At 39.3% G+C, this 18,380-nt stretch overlaps 1 protein-coding gene across 7 annotated transcripts in view; it reads right to left on the bottom strand.

The window, feature by feature from the left end:
* LOC124168311 (synaptosomal-associated protein 25) overlaps window positions 1-18,380 on the bottom strand; it is a 460,832-nt gene that overhangs the window by 30,452 nt on the left and 412,000 nt on the right. For all 7 annotated transcript variants that reach the window (XM_046546473.1, XM_046546472.1, XM_046546470.1 and 4 more), the window contains one exon: window positions 14,477-14,518. In XM_046546473.1, coding sequence (XP_046402429.1) covers window positions 14,477-14,518 — 42 coding nt within the window. The remainder of the gene's footprint in view (window positions 1-14,476; window positions 14,519-18,380) is intronic.

Genomic DNA, 18,380 nt, shown 5'->3' with positions numbered 1-18,380 from the left:
TGTTACCGTAATTTATTCTTTGCACATTTTCTTGCAAAACATGTATAAGTATGTCATTTTAGAATTTTTAAACCCATACGATACTGGGACGGACGGAAAATTGCAATTCATTTGCAAACTACGAAATTGCATTTTATTTCATGAAGAAACAAACTTAATACATTGGACCCGCCGCCTGATCCAAAAAAAAAACAAATTCTTTATTGTTGATTTTTCAGTAACAATTAAATTTAATGTCGTAACGAAATAAGGTGTGTATAACACGCGACATTTGTGTAGGAATAATACGAAAGTAAAATTTACCACACTGCTAATTCGAGTGGTCATACGGTTGACACATTTACCCAGACCAGAAAATATCACTATAAGTGACAGTATCAAAATTCACCACAGCTTGATACACAAAAATGAATTATCTCACCACGTTTTTCGTTTCCTTCCAAAACTTATTTCAACTTTCTTTTCCATTACATTTGAAATTTTCAATAATTTAAAGGTCTTAACCCGTTATTTTCTTCTTTTTAATAAAACGTGGTCTTCTATACTAAATTTTATTTTTATACTGCAATAATATTTGAAGGTATTATTACAAAATGCGAACACTCAGTAGAAATCACCCTCACCGGTAAGGTATTATACGCAAGGTGTAGAGGAAATATCCAAAAATTCGCGATTCTAAATTGAGGAAACAATTCAGTTGGAGGGTCTCAAGGGGATAGAAAGCATTCATGAGTCAATCTCGGGACTTTCCACGCGCCATTATTTTCAGAAAACTTAATTATCGAATAAAGGCGGTCGTCACGGCTACGAATGGATGAATGAGTCGAGTTTTAAACCCTTACCCCGACCTCCCTAACGGTGGTATTTAAAGGGTTGATTTGGCTGAGCGGAGACCGCTGGTGAAGGATGGAAAGAAAGGGAGTGGCGGAAAATGGATAGTCATTCCAAAAATATACCCCTTGAGGTGTTTTATCGGAGGCGATAGGGTCATGTCCCAGTCGATATTGGAAGATCCAACCCCGATTGGAAGGGGTAGAGAGAAGGGGAGTTTAGGGGAGAAATCTCTCTTCGCCTTAAACAGGTATGAAGTCAACTTTTTGCGGAAAGATATCGTGGAACATCATACCGAATTATAAACAAAGATATCGTACTGCCCACTAGTTTTACATTAATGGATCTTAATTAAAAATGTTAGGAGAAACAGGTAGGAGAAAGAGAAGAAGATACTGGATACCAAACAGAAGGATGAATAACGGCAGTAATTATGGCGCATACCCCTCAATTAAAATATTATGAAGAACAGAATACAGCTTACCTAATTTTTAATTTTCCATTTGATTGAAAAAATACAACAACTGCTTCTTTCTACACTGAAATGACCACTAACTAGTAATAAAGTGACTTATTATATTCAAATAAATGGCCACTTGATAATATAAAAACTAATCCATTTTGAAAAATATTACAATTTTAACTACTTTTATATGTTAGCTTAAAAAACGTGTTTCGATTGTTACAAAATCATCACCTGATGATGATTGTGTAGCAATCGAAAGACATGCTGTAAGCTTTCAAAATAAAATTAGTGGACAGTAAGATATCTTTGTTTACCATACTAAACTGGTACTCTGGTAAGAAAGTGAGGAAGATGACTGATCCTGACTCTACTCAACTAGCACAATCAAAGAAAAATACGAGCCATTAATTAACTAAGTCGAAAATTGAAAAGATAATTATTTCTATCTCCATTTTTACGCAGATTTCACGGCTATTCGGCTTAGGCGCTAAATGACAGGACTCACTGCTGTTCCGGAATCGTGGTGACAATTCAGGAATTTCCGAACGGAATAAGTTGCGTTGAGTAGTACTGATATTTATGTTTCTATGCATGCATATATCGGTACTTGCAATTTATCCAGGTTTACAACGAAGTTTTTTTGGCATTATGCCGGTGTATAGCATTATAACAATACGGTGACTTAGGTCATTTTCCATATTACCTTTATTTGTCAGCCAGGTCTTTATATTTTATAATATTTTCTTCATGGCTTTTTGTAAATTTTGGTCTTTTGGGATTGCTATGTCTATTAAACTTTTTCCCTATTTTATTGGTAAACATATGTTCTGGCTAGTCTAATTTTTCTTCGGACTACCAGTCATAGAAATAATTTATATTTTTAAGCCGTAGAAAACAAAATTTATAAAATGTCATAATTTAATAAAATGATTCATAAATCGCTTTTCGACAGTTAAAAAGGAATAGAGTACACGCCGCACACGAAAACTGGGTCACAAATCCGAGACCCTCCAAAACACACCAAGAATCTCAGCCTGATAATATACACGAGCTTTCTCCACCGCTGGATTTTGCGAGCTTCAGATTTTAACCCAAAGGGCGCCTAATTGAAAAGGTTAATTGGTTAAAGCAGTGGCCCGCCTGAGTGGGTTAAATACCCTACATAAAGCTATTGGAACATATGTTGGTGCGTTAGCGTCGCAGAATCAAATGGAGTCCTTCTAAAATGCTCTATTTTGCATAATACTACGACTTAATCTCCAGAGCAGACGAACAGTGAGTTTGATATATATTGAGCCATCTGAGGTGACACTCCGTGGAAATCAGTTCTATTTCTTTTGAAAATCACTTTATATGATTCCATAGCACAGTAAAACCTGCATTAAATGGCCACCGAGCCTGTTGAACATAAGGGGTTACTTAAAGAGGATACCGCAAAATAGAGGCGAAAAATACAAGGTTTTCAGGAATGAGTAATAGAAAAATGAGCCATTAAATAATTTTCCTCCAAAAATGGCATTATTATCAGGTAATATTTTTTGAATTTTAATTTCAAGTATAAATTATCCATCAGCACCATACATCATTTTTCAATATCACTTCAATTTCTCCATCCCTTAGGCTATATATAAGTGATATCATTATAATTTCATTTAGGAATTTAAATTTTATAACACTAAAAATCATATAAAAGTAATATAAAAAATTACCTGCATATAATCATTATATATCACAGCAGGCAATCACCATGTGATACCGATTTTAGATCAAAATAATGTAACTCATAAATATCACTATTGTGATAAAAATGGTATCATTTGGTACGCATAAAGTATAATATCAGAGATGTCTTTAGGACACAAAGTGATGTCAAAAAGGTGAGGTGGCTGAATGGAGTTGGTCGTTGGGGCAGGTTTTGCGGTATTCATAACAATCGATCTAGGTTAATTTTCTCAAAACTCACCTTGAAAATAACATTTAAAATGTTCTGAAACCTTGATCTTCCGTACCATGGAAACAGCGGTGTCAGAAGAACTTGAATGATTGAAATTCTCTGGTGCTTTAGAAAACAGGATTTATCGTCAAAATTGATAGAACTACACCACTGTTCCTTCACTTTGTCTTAAAGCTTTTGCCTTGTTTGAAATTTTAACTGGCACCACGCTCAAACTTAGCTATAGTTATATGGTTATACTTTTGGCTCAAATTATGGTAATTATTAAAAATTCGTCGGAAAATTTACCAAGTTGTACCACTTTTGACACGGACGTGAGGAATTTTCGCCAAAAACCAGCCAAATACGCTTTCATACGTATTTCTTCCAGTAGGGAGTAAGGAGTGGAGAAGGAGAGGTGTAGCATTCCACGACAATTTCGGCACCTCATCTCAAGATGAGGTTGGAAGCGCTTCTAGTCGCATTACTGTCGCCACTTTCGTACCTTCGCGGTTTGAGTGGGGAGGGATGGGAAGGTATCTCAGCTCCGAGAAGCATTTTTTTTTAGAAATTCGCGCCTACAGGCAGACTCACTGCTTGAGCAGCGCGATCGATAACTAATACGAGACACGCAAGGGTTAGTTTGATACACCTTGAATACCTCAAGGGAAATGCTACGTGCCGGAGCTAGCAAATTCCGCAGATTCATTACAACCAACATTTCCGACAGATTTGCCACCTGAGACCCGAAATTGCTAGGTCATGCAAATAAATTTACTTTTCAGACGTTAATAAGCGACAAAATACCTAGCAACAACGACAAATGAAACATAAATTACGGCTTTCTGGGACATTTTCGCTGTCAAAAAGAATAGGAAATAAAGATGAGAAAAAAATCAAGGCATCATCAATTTTACATCCAACCCAACGAGCCGAGCCATATTCGAGGAATAAGTGGATTATTAAAAAAAGACCAAGATAAGATAAAAATCAAGATAAGAAGATCGACGAAAAATAGTGGAGGACAGATACGGAGTCAAATTACCCGAAGAAAACCGCGTTAACACTGAATCTTTAAATGAAAATTTTATGTTTTATACATTCCTAGATGAAATTAAGAACTGAAATATAAATAAGGAACAGTAAGAAAATATAAATAAAAGAACGATGTACAGGGACGCATATCACATTGTGTTAACTCGTCTAAAATTTCGAAAGACCAAACGGATTTTCATTGGCAATGATGGTAAAAACAATCAACGGCAGTGAATTAAGAGCACTAAGCAATGCAATGATCGATTCAATTTAGAATGATGTAGATTTAGAATGGGTAAAAATCCCGTGGTTTATTACTAGAATTATTAACATGGATTTTGAATACTCTAATGTTTGAAAGTGCCTTTCATCAATGCATTCACAAATTTATTTTATGAGAGAATTTAGCACCTAAATCTAAATTTGAATAAGGAATTTCGCCATCATAGTTGGCGAAGGAGACTGTGTAAACATTAGAGGGACTTGAGCAGAGCATGACTACGCTCAGAATAAGAAACGGAATATAACGAATGTACGATTCTGCCAACGGGTTTAAGTTGGTTCAAATTCGACTCCTCTCCACGACCGCGAGAATCTCACAAAATGGATATTTACGACACATGTCGTCGATTGAGAGAGAAGGGGAAAAAAGAGGACCGACGACAAAACCGACATGATTCCATGCTGTCGAGGCGGGAAAAAAAAGGCGGGAAAATAAAAGGCGGGAGAAAAAGAGGCGGTTCATTTGACAACCGAGTGGAGGCGCCGCCTTGTCCGCCCCCCGTCACAACCCAACGGGCGCAGTTTGAGTAGGGTCCCGACGGGATCACAGGTTGTCCGGAGATGGGTGCGGCGCGGAGTGGGCGGGCTGCACGTCTTGAAGCGTGAGGAAAAGGGAGGTGTTATGCGTCGCGAACTCCTGGAAGGAAAACGGGCGGGGGCGGAATCCAATTGCTCACCGAGTCCCTAAAATATTCCCAAGGTCGCTCCTCCGAGAAAGATTCGCCGTAAGGGGAGGGAGAACGGACGACATTTACGGATGAATAATTCAAAACATTGGCTCACCTCCACTCTAAACCCCTCCCTCCCCTCTCAAACTACTTCTTCCGGATTTATTTTATTTTTCTAACCCACCTCGTGGGACACACATCAACGCGAGGGTGAAGAGAAGAAGAATGCGGGAAGAACCCTGGCATTGAGTTTAGTCCGAGAGGAAACGCCCACAAAGCGTCTCCGGTCCAAGTCAAAGGCCTCCCGGCCCACAGGTGGTAAAGACAGAGGTGGAATCGAATGGTTATGTAACCCTGAGAGCCCACCCGCGAAATCGAAACACATTTTACCACATAGAAGGAAGTTTAAAAAACGAAAATATATCGACATTGTTACAAAAGTTATTCAATGGCGGAATCAGCTATTTAACAGGGGTAAAATAATAATCACAGTTTGAGGAAAATTTATACATGTCAACAAATAAAAATGGTAGTCTTGAATTATTCAGTTTTTTTGTTATTTTGTCCAATTAATGAAGTCAAGAGGAAAAATGAAAAAATTGGTAAAGAATAGGCTTTATTTTACGATCAATATGTAATTAAAAACGACACTCAAAATTCAATAAGAGAAAGAACATAGGAAGAATTGGGTAGAAATCTACCTTATCAACATTTAATCCAGGAGTTAAATACGAAAAGGGATGGATGAATTTATTTCACCTTCCTGAATGCAACGCGGAAATTACTTCTGATCCAAAAAATCCGCTGCACGGAACGATGAACATTCGGCAAATTTACAATAAGGATAACCAAAGCAGGCTTTCGCTACACCCTCTACTCATTTCAGAAATAAATCTCCCACAAAAACCAGACCAACCCCAACTAATCCGTCTTTAAAGACGCGAAAGACCGTTGCAAACAGCTGAATAACCTCATAACCTGCTACGATTGAATGAAGAGGAAATTGTCTCGTTCTAAAATCTTTGAGCCGCGGGCACGGCCGCTTTCATGGACCGATCAATGAGGACGCAAGGAATGTACGTAAAAAGGGAAAGAAGAAGATTTTCTGCCCGAGGCGACAAGAAAAAAGCTATTTTATTTGGGCAAATTATTAAAAATTAATAGTTTCCCTGCCATTGAGGAATCGTCGCTTCCCTATGCGACGCGCGTTACCTTTCTACCTTCTCGAAGAAAAACGGAAAGAAGAAAATATACACGACAAATCCGAATTAACTTCAGACTTAGCAAATTGAGTCAACTAGAGTGACTATATTGATGAATTTCCCGACTTTGCTGCTAGCTAAGTTGCCGCAATATCGCTTATCATTGCCTTTTCCGGATTGGGCTAAGACGACCGCGACTTCCTACCGTGATTAGGCAGCGTAAAGCCACACCATATCACACACGTGCACTCTATAGTTGCATGAGCGAATGGTCCAACATATGCACGAATGGAGTAGATGCATAGTCACGCATTTGGTAAACAAAAAATTTGAGGGTTTTCTCGAAAATTATTTTAATGATAGGGTTCAAGCCTCTGCTTCCGTGGGTATATGCATCGCTTAGCGACAGCGTTAGAAACTATGAGATGTATTGTTCACCGAAAGTTTCAGAAACTAGGAATTGAGTACGTTAGTTGCCTCTCGAGTTTCTTTAGTAACTACGACTCACATCATTAAGCGAAGGCTTCAAAAACTACAGGTAAAAACTGTTGATTGTTATTTTTTTTAATGATTTAGAACGACGAGTTTCCTCACTTGTGATGTCTTGAGAGACTACATATTAAATCGCTTAACAAATACTTCATAACTACGACCTATATCGCTTAACGAAGGCCTAGGGAGCTAGCAGTAACATCATTTAGTGAAGGCTTCATAAACAACGAGTGAAGTGCATAAAAATATGAGTTCAAACGAAATTTGTATTCGGCTTTCGCGAGTTACGTAAACATTTCACTATACGCTGCATTCTAAAAACGGTGCGCCACAGTCTACGAATTGTTGCTAAAAACCCTGAGGCACGAACGTAAATTCAAGATCTGCATTCAAATCATCTTGATTCGACCCGAAGCTGCGAGCGGAGAGGAGATTCGGAGGGGTCTCTCCCTCTCCCCTCCCTTTCCCCCGAAAGCATAACCGCCAGCGACGAGGAACAGGTGGGAAATGGAGCGGGGGTGGAAGGCTGGGACGTGGGGAAGGGGTGGCAAGAGGCCGACGATGGGATTGGAAGAGTGGGAGAACTTCAGGAGGGAATCCGGAATTGCACGGAATTGATTCTCGAGAGTAATTCGAAAAAGGTTGAGTAGATGGAGTTGCGGTTACAGCCCCATCGGAAAGAGGAGTGTGAACGGAAGGTCGGCAGACAGTATGGATGAGAGAAAAGGAAAAGGATGGACAGTGAACGAAGAAGGAGACGAAAAGAGGAAGTTTCTGATGTAAGTTTTCGCGGCCTTCTGGTTCTGAGTAGGGTAGATTTTCGGATTCCGTCCGCATTGTCATTTTAATGGCGACGTTTCACGTACTGTGCTCTAGGCATCCTCAGGTCAGGCTGATGTGGAGAGCACTTCTAAGGTTTCCGATATGTATACGCTCTCAGCCTGGCGTTACCGTATAAACATCGGACACCCCAGAAGCGCTCTCCTCTTCAGCCTGGCCTTGAGGACGCCTACAGCACAGTAGGTGAAACGTCACCATCAAAATGACAACGCGGACGCAATCCGGAAATATATCCTACTGCGAAGAAAAAAGGAATGTTCGAAGAAAGAGGCGAAAAAGGAAGGGAATCACCCTAGGCCAAATCATCACAATGCCGCGGCAACAACAGTTTTGGAGTCGACACCAGAGAAGAACTGCCGTAAGATGATGGCAGATTGCACCTTTGAAACGTCAGTGCTGATCAACAATTTGTCTAAGTTAGAGAGAGGGGGAGACTTTATCAGCAGTACACACCGGAAAACCTTGAAATCTATTTCTTGATTGAAAATACCGCCAATATAAAAATTTCGAAGCTAATTTTAGATGCCTATCCTTCTCTCACATTTCTGACTCAATTTCGTCCATAGTGCCCACAAAGATTGTGCGAAGTGAATAGCTTTGGAATAATTTCGCACAAAGAACTCGATAGCGTAAAGAATCAGGATAAAAAAGATTTATAACAAAGCAATTTACATTTGGAATAAGGAAGGGTGGTGCAAAAATAATAATTCCTCTACGGATTACTTGCCAGTAGTCAATAATTGCAGTTTACCGATTTCCGATTAATTGCAAAAAGTCATCATCAAACCATTCCGCGGGGTTTAAACAATTCAATGTCCTCTCTGATAGTAAGGAGAGTTCCCTGAAATTCCAATTATTTAGAAGGAACCTATCAGTTATATTTTTGCTAGATTTTCCTCAATGACTTATTTTCTCATTAACGACCTAATGCCAAATGATTGTACAGAGTTAACTGATATCAAGATTCACAAACATTCGGACGTAGAAATTATAGCCGGAAAATTTTGATATTTTCGCTTCCAACCGATAAAAAAGATCAGGAAAAATCTTATTCTACGTCCATCTCAATTTTACCGTATCCCTCTATGCATACAATTGGAACAAATGCCTCTTTAACTGTTCGTTCATTACGTCTATCATTTACTCTATCTTTTTTAGTTTATTTAGGCTATTACTTCATTTGATTTTACACCTCGACCGGATTCAACACTCACGAGTAATTTTCTAGAGGAAATTCCTTATCTTTAATAGGCTGAACCTCTTCAATAGACCGAGAGGAAGAGAGAAATTTGTTTAGGAATCTGACAATTACAGGGTTTTTTGTTTGAAGATTTTCGCAGTTTCTTTTATCTGTCATGCAAGTTCCTTTCGGGAAATGCTGCGTGAAAAACATTTTTCGCTCCACTTACTGGGAGCGCTTTCAGGAGAATTCGTGTCGAAAGCGAAAAATGTTTTCCACGCAGCATTTCCCAAAAAGGAACTTACAAAATAACTACAGGGTTTCCCAGAATTTCCTGATGATCCCCGACCTGATAACAGTCTGACACCCTATAAATTGTGCAGTCAATCTATTCTACAGAAATTTCTTATGTGTCCAAATACTAGCTTATATATTTAAGCTTGAAAGATACAGTCTAGCTTTTTCTACCTTTAGAGCATATCTATTATAGGGACAGTCTTGTACTCAATACCCCCACCTTCTCCATATACTTTCCACGCGTTCAACAAGAACAAAAGCCTCTTAATGGGCCAAAATAACTACAGGGTTTACCAGAATTTCCTGATGATCCCCGACCTGATAACATTCTGACACCCGATAAATTGTGCAGTCAATCTATTCCACAGAAATTTCCATCGTGTCTAAATACTGGCTTATATATTTAAGCTTGAAAGATACAGCCTAGCTTTTTCTACCTGTAGAGCATATTTATTACAGGGGCAATCTTGTATTCAATACCCCCACCTTCTCCATATCCTTTCCACGCGTTCAACAAGAACAAAAGCCTCTTTAATGGGCCAGGAGGAAGACCAATTACCAAGACGCGTCGCACTGCCACAGGGCCGATTTATTCCGGGAAGAGTTCGAGAAGGTGGAGGCGGGGAGCGTGAGAGGGAGGGTCATCGGACATGAAGGCGGGAAAGCGTGGGAGGCCACGGCCGGGCTCTCGGGGGCCGCAATCGAGGCACGGCCAAGAGTAATGGACGGGGAGAGGTTGATTTCGCAATGGCTGATTCGGAGAGAGCAGCGCCTCTACCGGAGAGGAGAGGAGACGGTGGGGCGGGGACGGGCGTGGGCGGGAAACTGCGCCGCTGATTCAGCCGCTGGTGACAACGAGAGTGTGTGCGATGCCGATTCCCTGCCCGGAATAAGGAATACAGGATTAATTGGTTGGTTATTCGCGGGAAGCGAGCGACAGCTGCGGTGTTACTTCAATATCTACGGCGGGAGCTCGATAAAATAACACGGGTTCGATGATCACTTATTTTACTAGATGACACCATGCGTTGTAAGGGAGAGTATACCAACTTATATACTCATATATTTTTTCTATAAATTTACTTATTTAACCTTTTTTCCCCAATTAATTAATTTTCCTGTGCTGTAATATTACTGTAAATATAATATCTCATGGACCAGAAAAATCCACGACAGTAAATGGTTTGAATATAATGGATTCACACCATTTTACGCTTGCGCATACTACTCACCAAAAATTAAGTACATAATGCTAACTGAATTTAAACGTGAGTATAAATAATGAATGGATACGATATTTGATAATAATTATAATAGTTCGTTAAATTAAACGGTTCCTTAAACAAAACTTGGTAACAATAGTTATATTATTGCACTGTAAAAGTGTAACAAGGATAGAATAACATCTTGTGATAGCTATTAAATTTGCCGAAAAATTGGCTTCAATGGCTAATTGAAAGTTATTCCCGAACAAGAACTCCATAGGACACACGATAGGTTTGAAAAATAATGTATTTGTTGTAAAGGGGATTAAATATGCAGCTACAACGCAAATTGACAGCTGAAATTCAAAGCGTTGGTACAGAATTCAATGTGCATTTACGATGGTCCAGCTTTTTCTATGAATTTGCAACATTTCCAAGATTTGCAAAAAGTTAAAAAGAAACGATCAAGTAAAAACAAATGGCAGTAATTTAAAACGCGCAGCTGGTCGCTACTCCCTCGAAAGAAACGCACAGTATATGTCTTCCACAAGAGAGTAAAAAAGAGCGGCAAAAAACAACAGGGAGAATTGAAAACACGAATAAAATGTATTACCGGTTTCGAAACCTAACGGAAAAAATTACCACATTAAAAAAAAACAATTTTCCAACGCAGTTACGGTTAACTGCACTAAAAATAAATTCTCCGCCACAAAATTTTAAGGAGACATTATTTTTTCGAATGATACATATGATGAGTATGTTCATCGTCTGATATACCAATTATTGAATTGAACTTATTTAACTTTTTATAGAGATTTACTGCTTCAGTCTATAGATAGAAAAGTACCATGCGCATCACGTAGCGAGTGCCTTTCGGGAACAAAAGGCTTTTTATTGACTGAGAGTGCATGAACGAAGAGCCGGTTAGGAATGGAAAAAAGAGATTCAGGTAGGAAGTAGGTTGGACTTATTTTTTATTCCGCGTCACGCGGATGGAAGGCTGTCAAAACGTGCGTAGCCATGGTAACCGTGCGCTCGGTAGGTCGAGGAGTTGCGCCTCTGACGTGAGAGACGTATTCCATCGTTCATTTGATGGGTTCGATAAGTGATGGCATTCCTATTTCAAGCTCCCCATCGGGAATAGAAGTTGGTAATAAATAATGAGCAACAAAAATGCCACTGGAACGGCACTCTTTTTCTACATCTGAAATCGAGAGGGTGATATCGATTGCCGACAAAAAAACCATTCGCTTCGTGAGAGAAGGTCACGGCATTAAGATGGCAATATCGGCATCGACATAAAGATGGCGATATTTAACTCTAGACATCGACTTTCGTCATTCACAACGTTGGTAAAGCAATAAAAATTACACAAGTGCGTCGAGTGAATAACATGAAAAGCAAAGCGTGCGATGATTTAGCTTTAGTTTTGTGCTGTTTATACGGGCGGTGGCTACGCTGAATAAATATTTCCACACAGAAGCACGACTTTGACCGTAATGCGATAGGTGATACGAGTGAGGTAGTGTTTGCATAGTGCAACGGGAGAGATAGACAGATGTGTAAGACTTGGCATGAATACAGGACGAACAGTTTTAATAACATATTTTTGGTTTAAAGAACTGTTGCTTCGACATTTTCAATGAAAAGTTAATATTGCACGAAGAAAATATCTCTTAATGGGAAAATGAAAAATTTAAAGCTTAGGTAGCATTGACGATGCACAAAAAACGCCTGAAAATTTTTTTCTGACAGGAGAAGTGTTACTAAGGTTCTAGATATCGTTCAACTGTAGCGCATTGTGCAAAAAAATTGTGTACAATGTACATGGGACAAGAGTTTGATACTAAAAGGGTCTTTTTCACGATGAAGCGACGTCACGAACCTAGCTTGGCTCAGCAATGAAAATATGAAACTGAATTTCCATAAATTAAAGCATGAAAGTTTAAAAAGAATATACTCTATTTTCAAATGGTGGAATGTAAGTTAGAATAATTCAGCAGTCTTTTACCTCTGAATAACTGTTCAACTTGGGTCAGATGTAAAAATTAGTATGCCTTGAATGACTCTCATTGTACCAATTAATTTTCACATGGCACAAATTGGTATTTTCATATGTATATTTTAAATTGAATATGCAGACAAAAATTGAAGATGTTGTCACGATTTTTCTGACAGTATAATTATCAAAAATATCACATGATCCTATAGAAAATCATTTTGTCGAAAAATCAAATATTTTATCGGTATAGAACGATTCATCCACAACGATTTAACGTACTTTGTAGCAGGTCTCAAAACTGCTGATTGGACTTGCACTGTTTCGGAATATCCGGATCAATTATTCTATTAAAAAACTAGCGACGAAATTGCTTTATCTAATTTACGAGGATTATTATGACAGGTGTATAGTGGATGATCTCTAAGGGACGAAAAATAGGCCTTGAAAACCTAAAAAATCTAGTAAATGTAAACTAAAATCCTAAAAAGCTGTGATTTCAAAATCACAGAAAAAATGATTTTAAAATATTAATAAATATTCATTTGCACACGATCTTTATAACCACTCATAAAAGGAAATAAAATTATAGGGGTCGACGCTCATAACATCCCATGTAAACCATGCGAAAAAATCTTAAATACGTATATGATTCGAAAATTCCTCAAATGATGTATCATTCGCCCTGGCCGGGATTAGAACCCGGATCTCCCAGATACGCTGGAGTAAAAAGCCTTGAGGTGCAAGAGGCAGGATACCCGGGAGATCCGGGTTCGAATATTAGAAGGGGCTAATAATATTGATGAAATCTTTGCACCCGGTAAGGCTGTTTAAGGCCAACATTTCGAAAGAAACTTCCTCATCATCATCGGGACTAACACTAACTCTAAGTCTACCTTAGCCCTGATGACGATGAAGGAGCGAGTTTCTCATCGAAACGTTGGCCTTAAATATCCTAACCCGGTACCAAACCCGAGAAGATATCATCAATAGTATTCGCTTGGAAATCTTGCGATCTTTAAGGCAAATAACTTTTCCTCTGTGGAATTTTCGCATTTTATGAGTACTTGCGAATGATACCGTAGAGGTACTCCACCCGCTAGGCGCGCTTATTCCCTAAATAACGCCTATGGTTATTGTTGAAGACAGGGCCGGGATTTGAACACGGATCTGCCAATTACGCAGAAGGAAAAAGCCTCGTAGGTGCAAGTGGCAGAACCTCTACCGACAGCGAATTCGGAAGATTCGGGTTCGAATCTCAGCCAAGGAAAATATTTTTTCCTCTGTGAAATATTCCCACTTAATGTTCACTTGCGGGTGACACCGTAAAAGTATTCCACCAGGGTAGTCCGCTAGATTATTCCCTAAATAACGCCTATGATTATTTTTGAAGGCGGGGAGTTTCGCTGGAGGATTTAGATCTGTAGAGAGGGGAGACGCGGGTGTATTTACGATATGGGTGCTTCGTGCGGGGGGGTTCCCTTAGGAATGGTAGAGTGAGACAGCAGTCCAGCACACTTTCTGAGTAAACACGCGTCATTAGCGTGAGGGGGATGACAATAGTGAAGGACAAGAGTGAGGACAATGGGGCCCACTGAGTCGACAGCGGGCAAGTGGTGAACAGGGTGAGAGCGTCAGTGCATTTCGCAGCAAACAAGGGTGACAAGATTAGTAGTAGTAATAGCGGTACAGAGGGCGTGGGGAATCATACACATACCTCATCCAATATTAATTCTTTTTACGTCTCAAACAGAAAAAGAGGGTTGGTAGTTAGTAGTTATTTTTTTAGTTTTCTTTAGCCTTAAAAAGGGATTCAATTTTTATGGAGAGAGGGAGGGAAGTGTCTTTTATGCAAAAGAAAGGGAGTGAGGTAGTTGGAGGGAGAAATATTTATGTTAAGGTAAAGAAATTTGAGGGGGCTAACGAGGATTTCGTTCAACCCTTGTAATGTGCAACCCTGGGGGCCACCCATGGGGCAGGCCCCCTAGGGCTAGCACATTGCCACTACCATGGGAGGGCTTCCAGAGCAGGACAGAGGAAACTTACCTCCTCGCATAGTGACAGCATACGCCGGGTACTCTCCAAGGACTGAAAAAGAAAACAAGTCAAGCATTACAATGGTATAAAAACATAAACATGAATGCCATTTGATGCATGATTTTTACATTCCCGGAGATTAAATAAAGTGAAATTGTCTCGGGCTCGCCACCATTTGAGAAATTTAAGTTCAGTCGACGTTTCGCCGTTCTGACTCATTACCTTTCTCAAGGAAGCTTTTTTTGAACTTGTAACTCAAACCTAGGCTAAACTTTTAACTATTTCCGCTCACCGTAATCATGTCTACATCTTTCCATTCTGAGCATTTTAAGCTCTCGAAGAAAACCTGCACTCCTTTTTGTGGTCAAATGTCACAAGTATGCAGGAAAAACTTGCACAAATTTAATCCACTAATTCGTTTATTTTTGAAGCTGATCAAAATAAGCCTATTGACGGAAAGTTGCGAATGCAAAACGGAAATTCAACATGGACGCCTTCTGTCAGTATATTATTTACAATTATCACAAAAGTAAACAGGAGACGACATTGTATGGATTATTTTAACTGTCCTTCATTCAAAAATATGCTTTCCCTGATCCGTTTTTTCTGACATTGAACTCATTTTACAATCTCGCCATGTCCCTTTTCCGGCGAATAAATAAATCTCCTTTTTCACCTCCCTTTCCACGTGTCTTGTATTTTTGTTCTTCACTATCCTTTGCCTCTACTCTTTGTTTGGATTGTGTTTACGTTCAAATTTCATGTTAGTTACCGCATCACTGTAAATTTGCATAAATGCTGTACGTAATTACTTAAATAAATAAGCAAAAAAATATTCGGCATTTTCATCAAGGTCACTCGAAGAAGTTGCACAATATTAGATTCAGACCTCGTTCACAATCGGTGTAGCTGTTTGGCTACCGGTCATTCTGAAGAAACAAATAGATGCATCACCAATGTATTTGACTACATAAATATAGACGAACATAAGAGCAGAAAGACGTACATTAATATCTTCACAGTCGCTAGCAGAAATTTTTCTGGGCGGATATGGGTTAAAATTGGGTGAATAGTCGGAGTCGCAAAACGTTAGTAGAGCTAAAATTTCTCACCCGGTGGTGAGACGGCGATAACTTCACTCAAAAAGGCCGTTTTCGCTCAATAAGTTAACTGCAAGTAATACATAACCAAAGAAACTCGCGAAAACGTAACCATGGTAACAACTTGTCATGCTAGCAATTTAAGCGGGTCTTGACTTCGTGGAAACACTCCAAGGTAGGAGCGTTTAAACTTCGTACAGTTAAGAAAACCTAAATTACGACAAGGGGAAAAGCATATCAGATATGTATTATATCTAACGCTCCTCGGAGTTATGCGTCATAATTAGAGATGCGTGAAAATCGCAAATGCGATAAATGCGACATAGATGCGATGAATGGACTTTTACGATATTTTTACGCAAATTTGCGTTTTCGACGGCAAAATTCGTACATTTTGTGCCGAGCGCAGTTTAAATGCTCCGCCGACACTCACCGCTTAAATCATGTGAGCGACTGGCCAGCTGCTAGTTGGCTGGGACTACAAGTGGGCGCGGGCAAGCTACACCTCCGCCACTATATATCTTATTCCTTAATTTATTATTGTTCTACAACATAATTATTTAAAATATTCTGTATTTTGTCATATAACTGTGTTTCACTACATTTTATCGTCATCTACCTTATTAAGAAAATAAAAAAATAGACGCTAAAAAAAATGCGATAAACTGTTATTGAAAGTGCGATAAAATAAAAATGAAAGTGCGATTTTCACGTATCTCTAGTCATAATGAATGGAACCTGGAGGACTCCTAATCTTAAACTACCACGCAAGGCATATGCGAGTTGGGCGTAGCCTACCACTAGGGATGAAATTTCTTGGACAACGTTAGGTAAATACGTTGAAACACTTGAACGTACCACTAATGGTCCGAACAAGAAATGCACATCTAAAACGAAACAAGGCAGCTAAACGTCGTACAGAGTTTATCTATAGTCTCCTAAACCTAAATTTTACCACACTTTACGATAAGATGCATGGACGGGCGAACTAGAAGGAAAATAATGGGTATCAGGAATTTTGGAAGGAGAAAAACGATCACTATATTACAGATAGGCGCCGCAATTCCCCAAGCGAAACTAAATACCTTGTTCCTTTTGATTTGAAAAGAAACAAAAATTTTATTCAGGCACCTCTCCGGTTTATACTATGTGCTCCTCTGAAAATACACAACCCGGGTAACTTTTCACTGGAAAATTATTTATTGGTGCGACGCGTTTCGACGCTGAGGCGTCATTCTCAAGTACGTTCTCAAGTCAAGGTACTTGAGAATGACCTCTCAGCGTCGAAACACGTCGTACCAATAAATAACTTTCCAGTGAAAAGTTACCAGGGTTGTGTACTTTCATTTCAACATGGATTTACACAAAGTAAAAGCCGAATCAATCGATTTCATGTGCTCCTCTACTTAGCCCATCATTAGTCAGTAATCCTAAAATTGGTTTGACGCCGCTCTCCATTCCGCTCTCCTATCCTCAGCCTTTTCAGAGCAACGTAGTTCTTCTCTTTCGCATTCTTTATAACCCGTCCTACGAATCTCATTCGGGGCCGTCCATTGCTCTACTTCACAACCACTTGTCCTTTTAAGATTGCTTTCATGAGGCCATCATGCATTGCAATGCGTCCAACTAAGTTTTCTCATCTTCTCCTTGAGGTTTCTAGAAGAATTCTCCTTTCTCCCACTCTTCTTAGCACTTACTCATTACTTGCTCGTAATTAAAACTAAAGATCGGTTTCGAAAAATTTATTTCCCGCTTAGAAATATTTCCGCAGCACCCCTTTCTTGGGATATATTCAGATTATTCAAGGCCTTGACCCATGCATTTTCCTGCTCAATTCTTCTTAATCTGGTGTTCATTAAATTTTGGTCCCTGACATTTTGTGTTAATGTGTTATTAATGCACTTCCTCCGAGATTCGAGGAAAATTCTGGACTCTGCGGCTCTTCTCCGGAATTCTCCGCTGACATGCACAGATTTCTTTGGAAAAATTAATTCTTCGCGATTCTTTAAGTTATTAATTATATCACTACTAACCTCGCAAAAATTTCCGGAAAAATGTCTTTGCACGCGGCACGTGTTATACAGTCATAATTAATGGAGGTAAAAAAAAGAACGAATCAATTTCAGCAGAAGATCACCTGTGTATAGAGAAAATCGCGCAAATTCAATGGCTTCTGTATCATGTTTTCACTCATCGACGCCTTTCTCACGTTTGAAAACCACAGCGCTAAAAATCATTCGCAATGAATTTACAAAGGTGCATTATAAGACTTCAAGACTGAGAGAAAAATCACTCAGCTTTTCCCAGGAAAGCAAAAACCTAGATGTTAATTTTCATTCTAGATTGTTTTTTCTTGAGAATATTGAACGGGAAGATTGGGCGTCAACTTTGTTTTAAATTAAACAAAATGATTAAGTTTTTAAAAATTGATGAAAATATTTACATGCTTATCATACTGAATCGGTACACAAGCAGAAGATAGCTAACCACACAAAATAGAGCTCAACAACGAAGCAGCGAATGATCGACTTTATCCACGAGTCGATACATGAAAGAGACCATACTGAAACAGCTAAGAATGATGAGCTCGTGCTCCCGAATAGGAGGGACATCTAGCGAAGCGCAGATGACCTAACCTATCCAAGAGAGTTTTCACGATCGACAGAACGCAGGAGCGCAAACGGGAAAGATTTGGATCAACTCGGAACACCGATGAAAAGATGAGGTGGCACAAGAGATTGTCGCCAAAATCCCCCATTCGCTTGCGGCTGTGGGCGAAGGGGTTAGGAGAAGATGAAAAAAGCGTTCAAGAG

The sequence above is a fragment of the Ischnura elegans genome, chromosome 11, assembly GCF_921293095.1.
Source record: "Ischnura elegans chromosome 11, ioIscEleg1.1, whole genome shotgun sequence".
NCBI lineage: Eukaryota > Metazoa > Arthropoda > Insecta > Odonata > Coenagrionidae > Ischnura > Ischnura elegans.
This window is presented reverse-complemented; position numbering and strand designations above follow the sequence as displayed.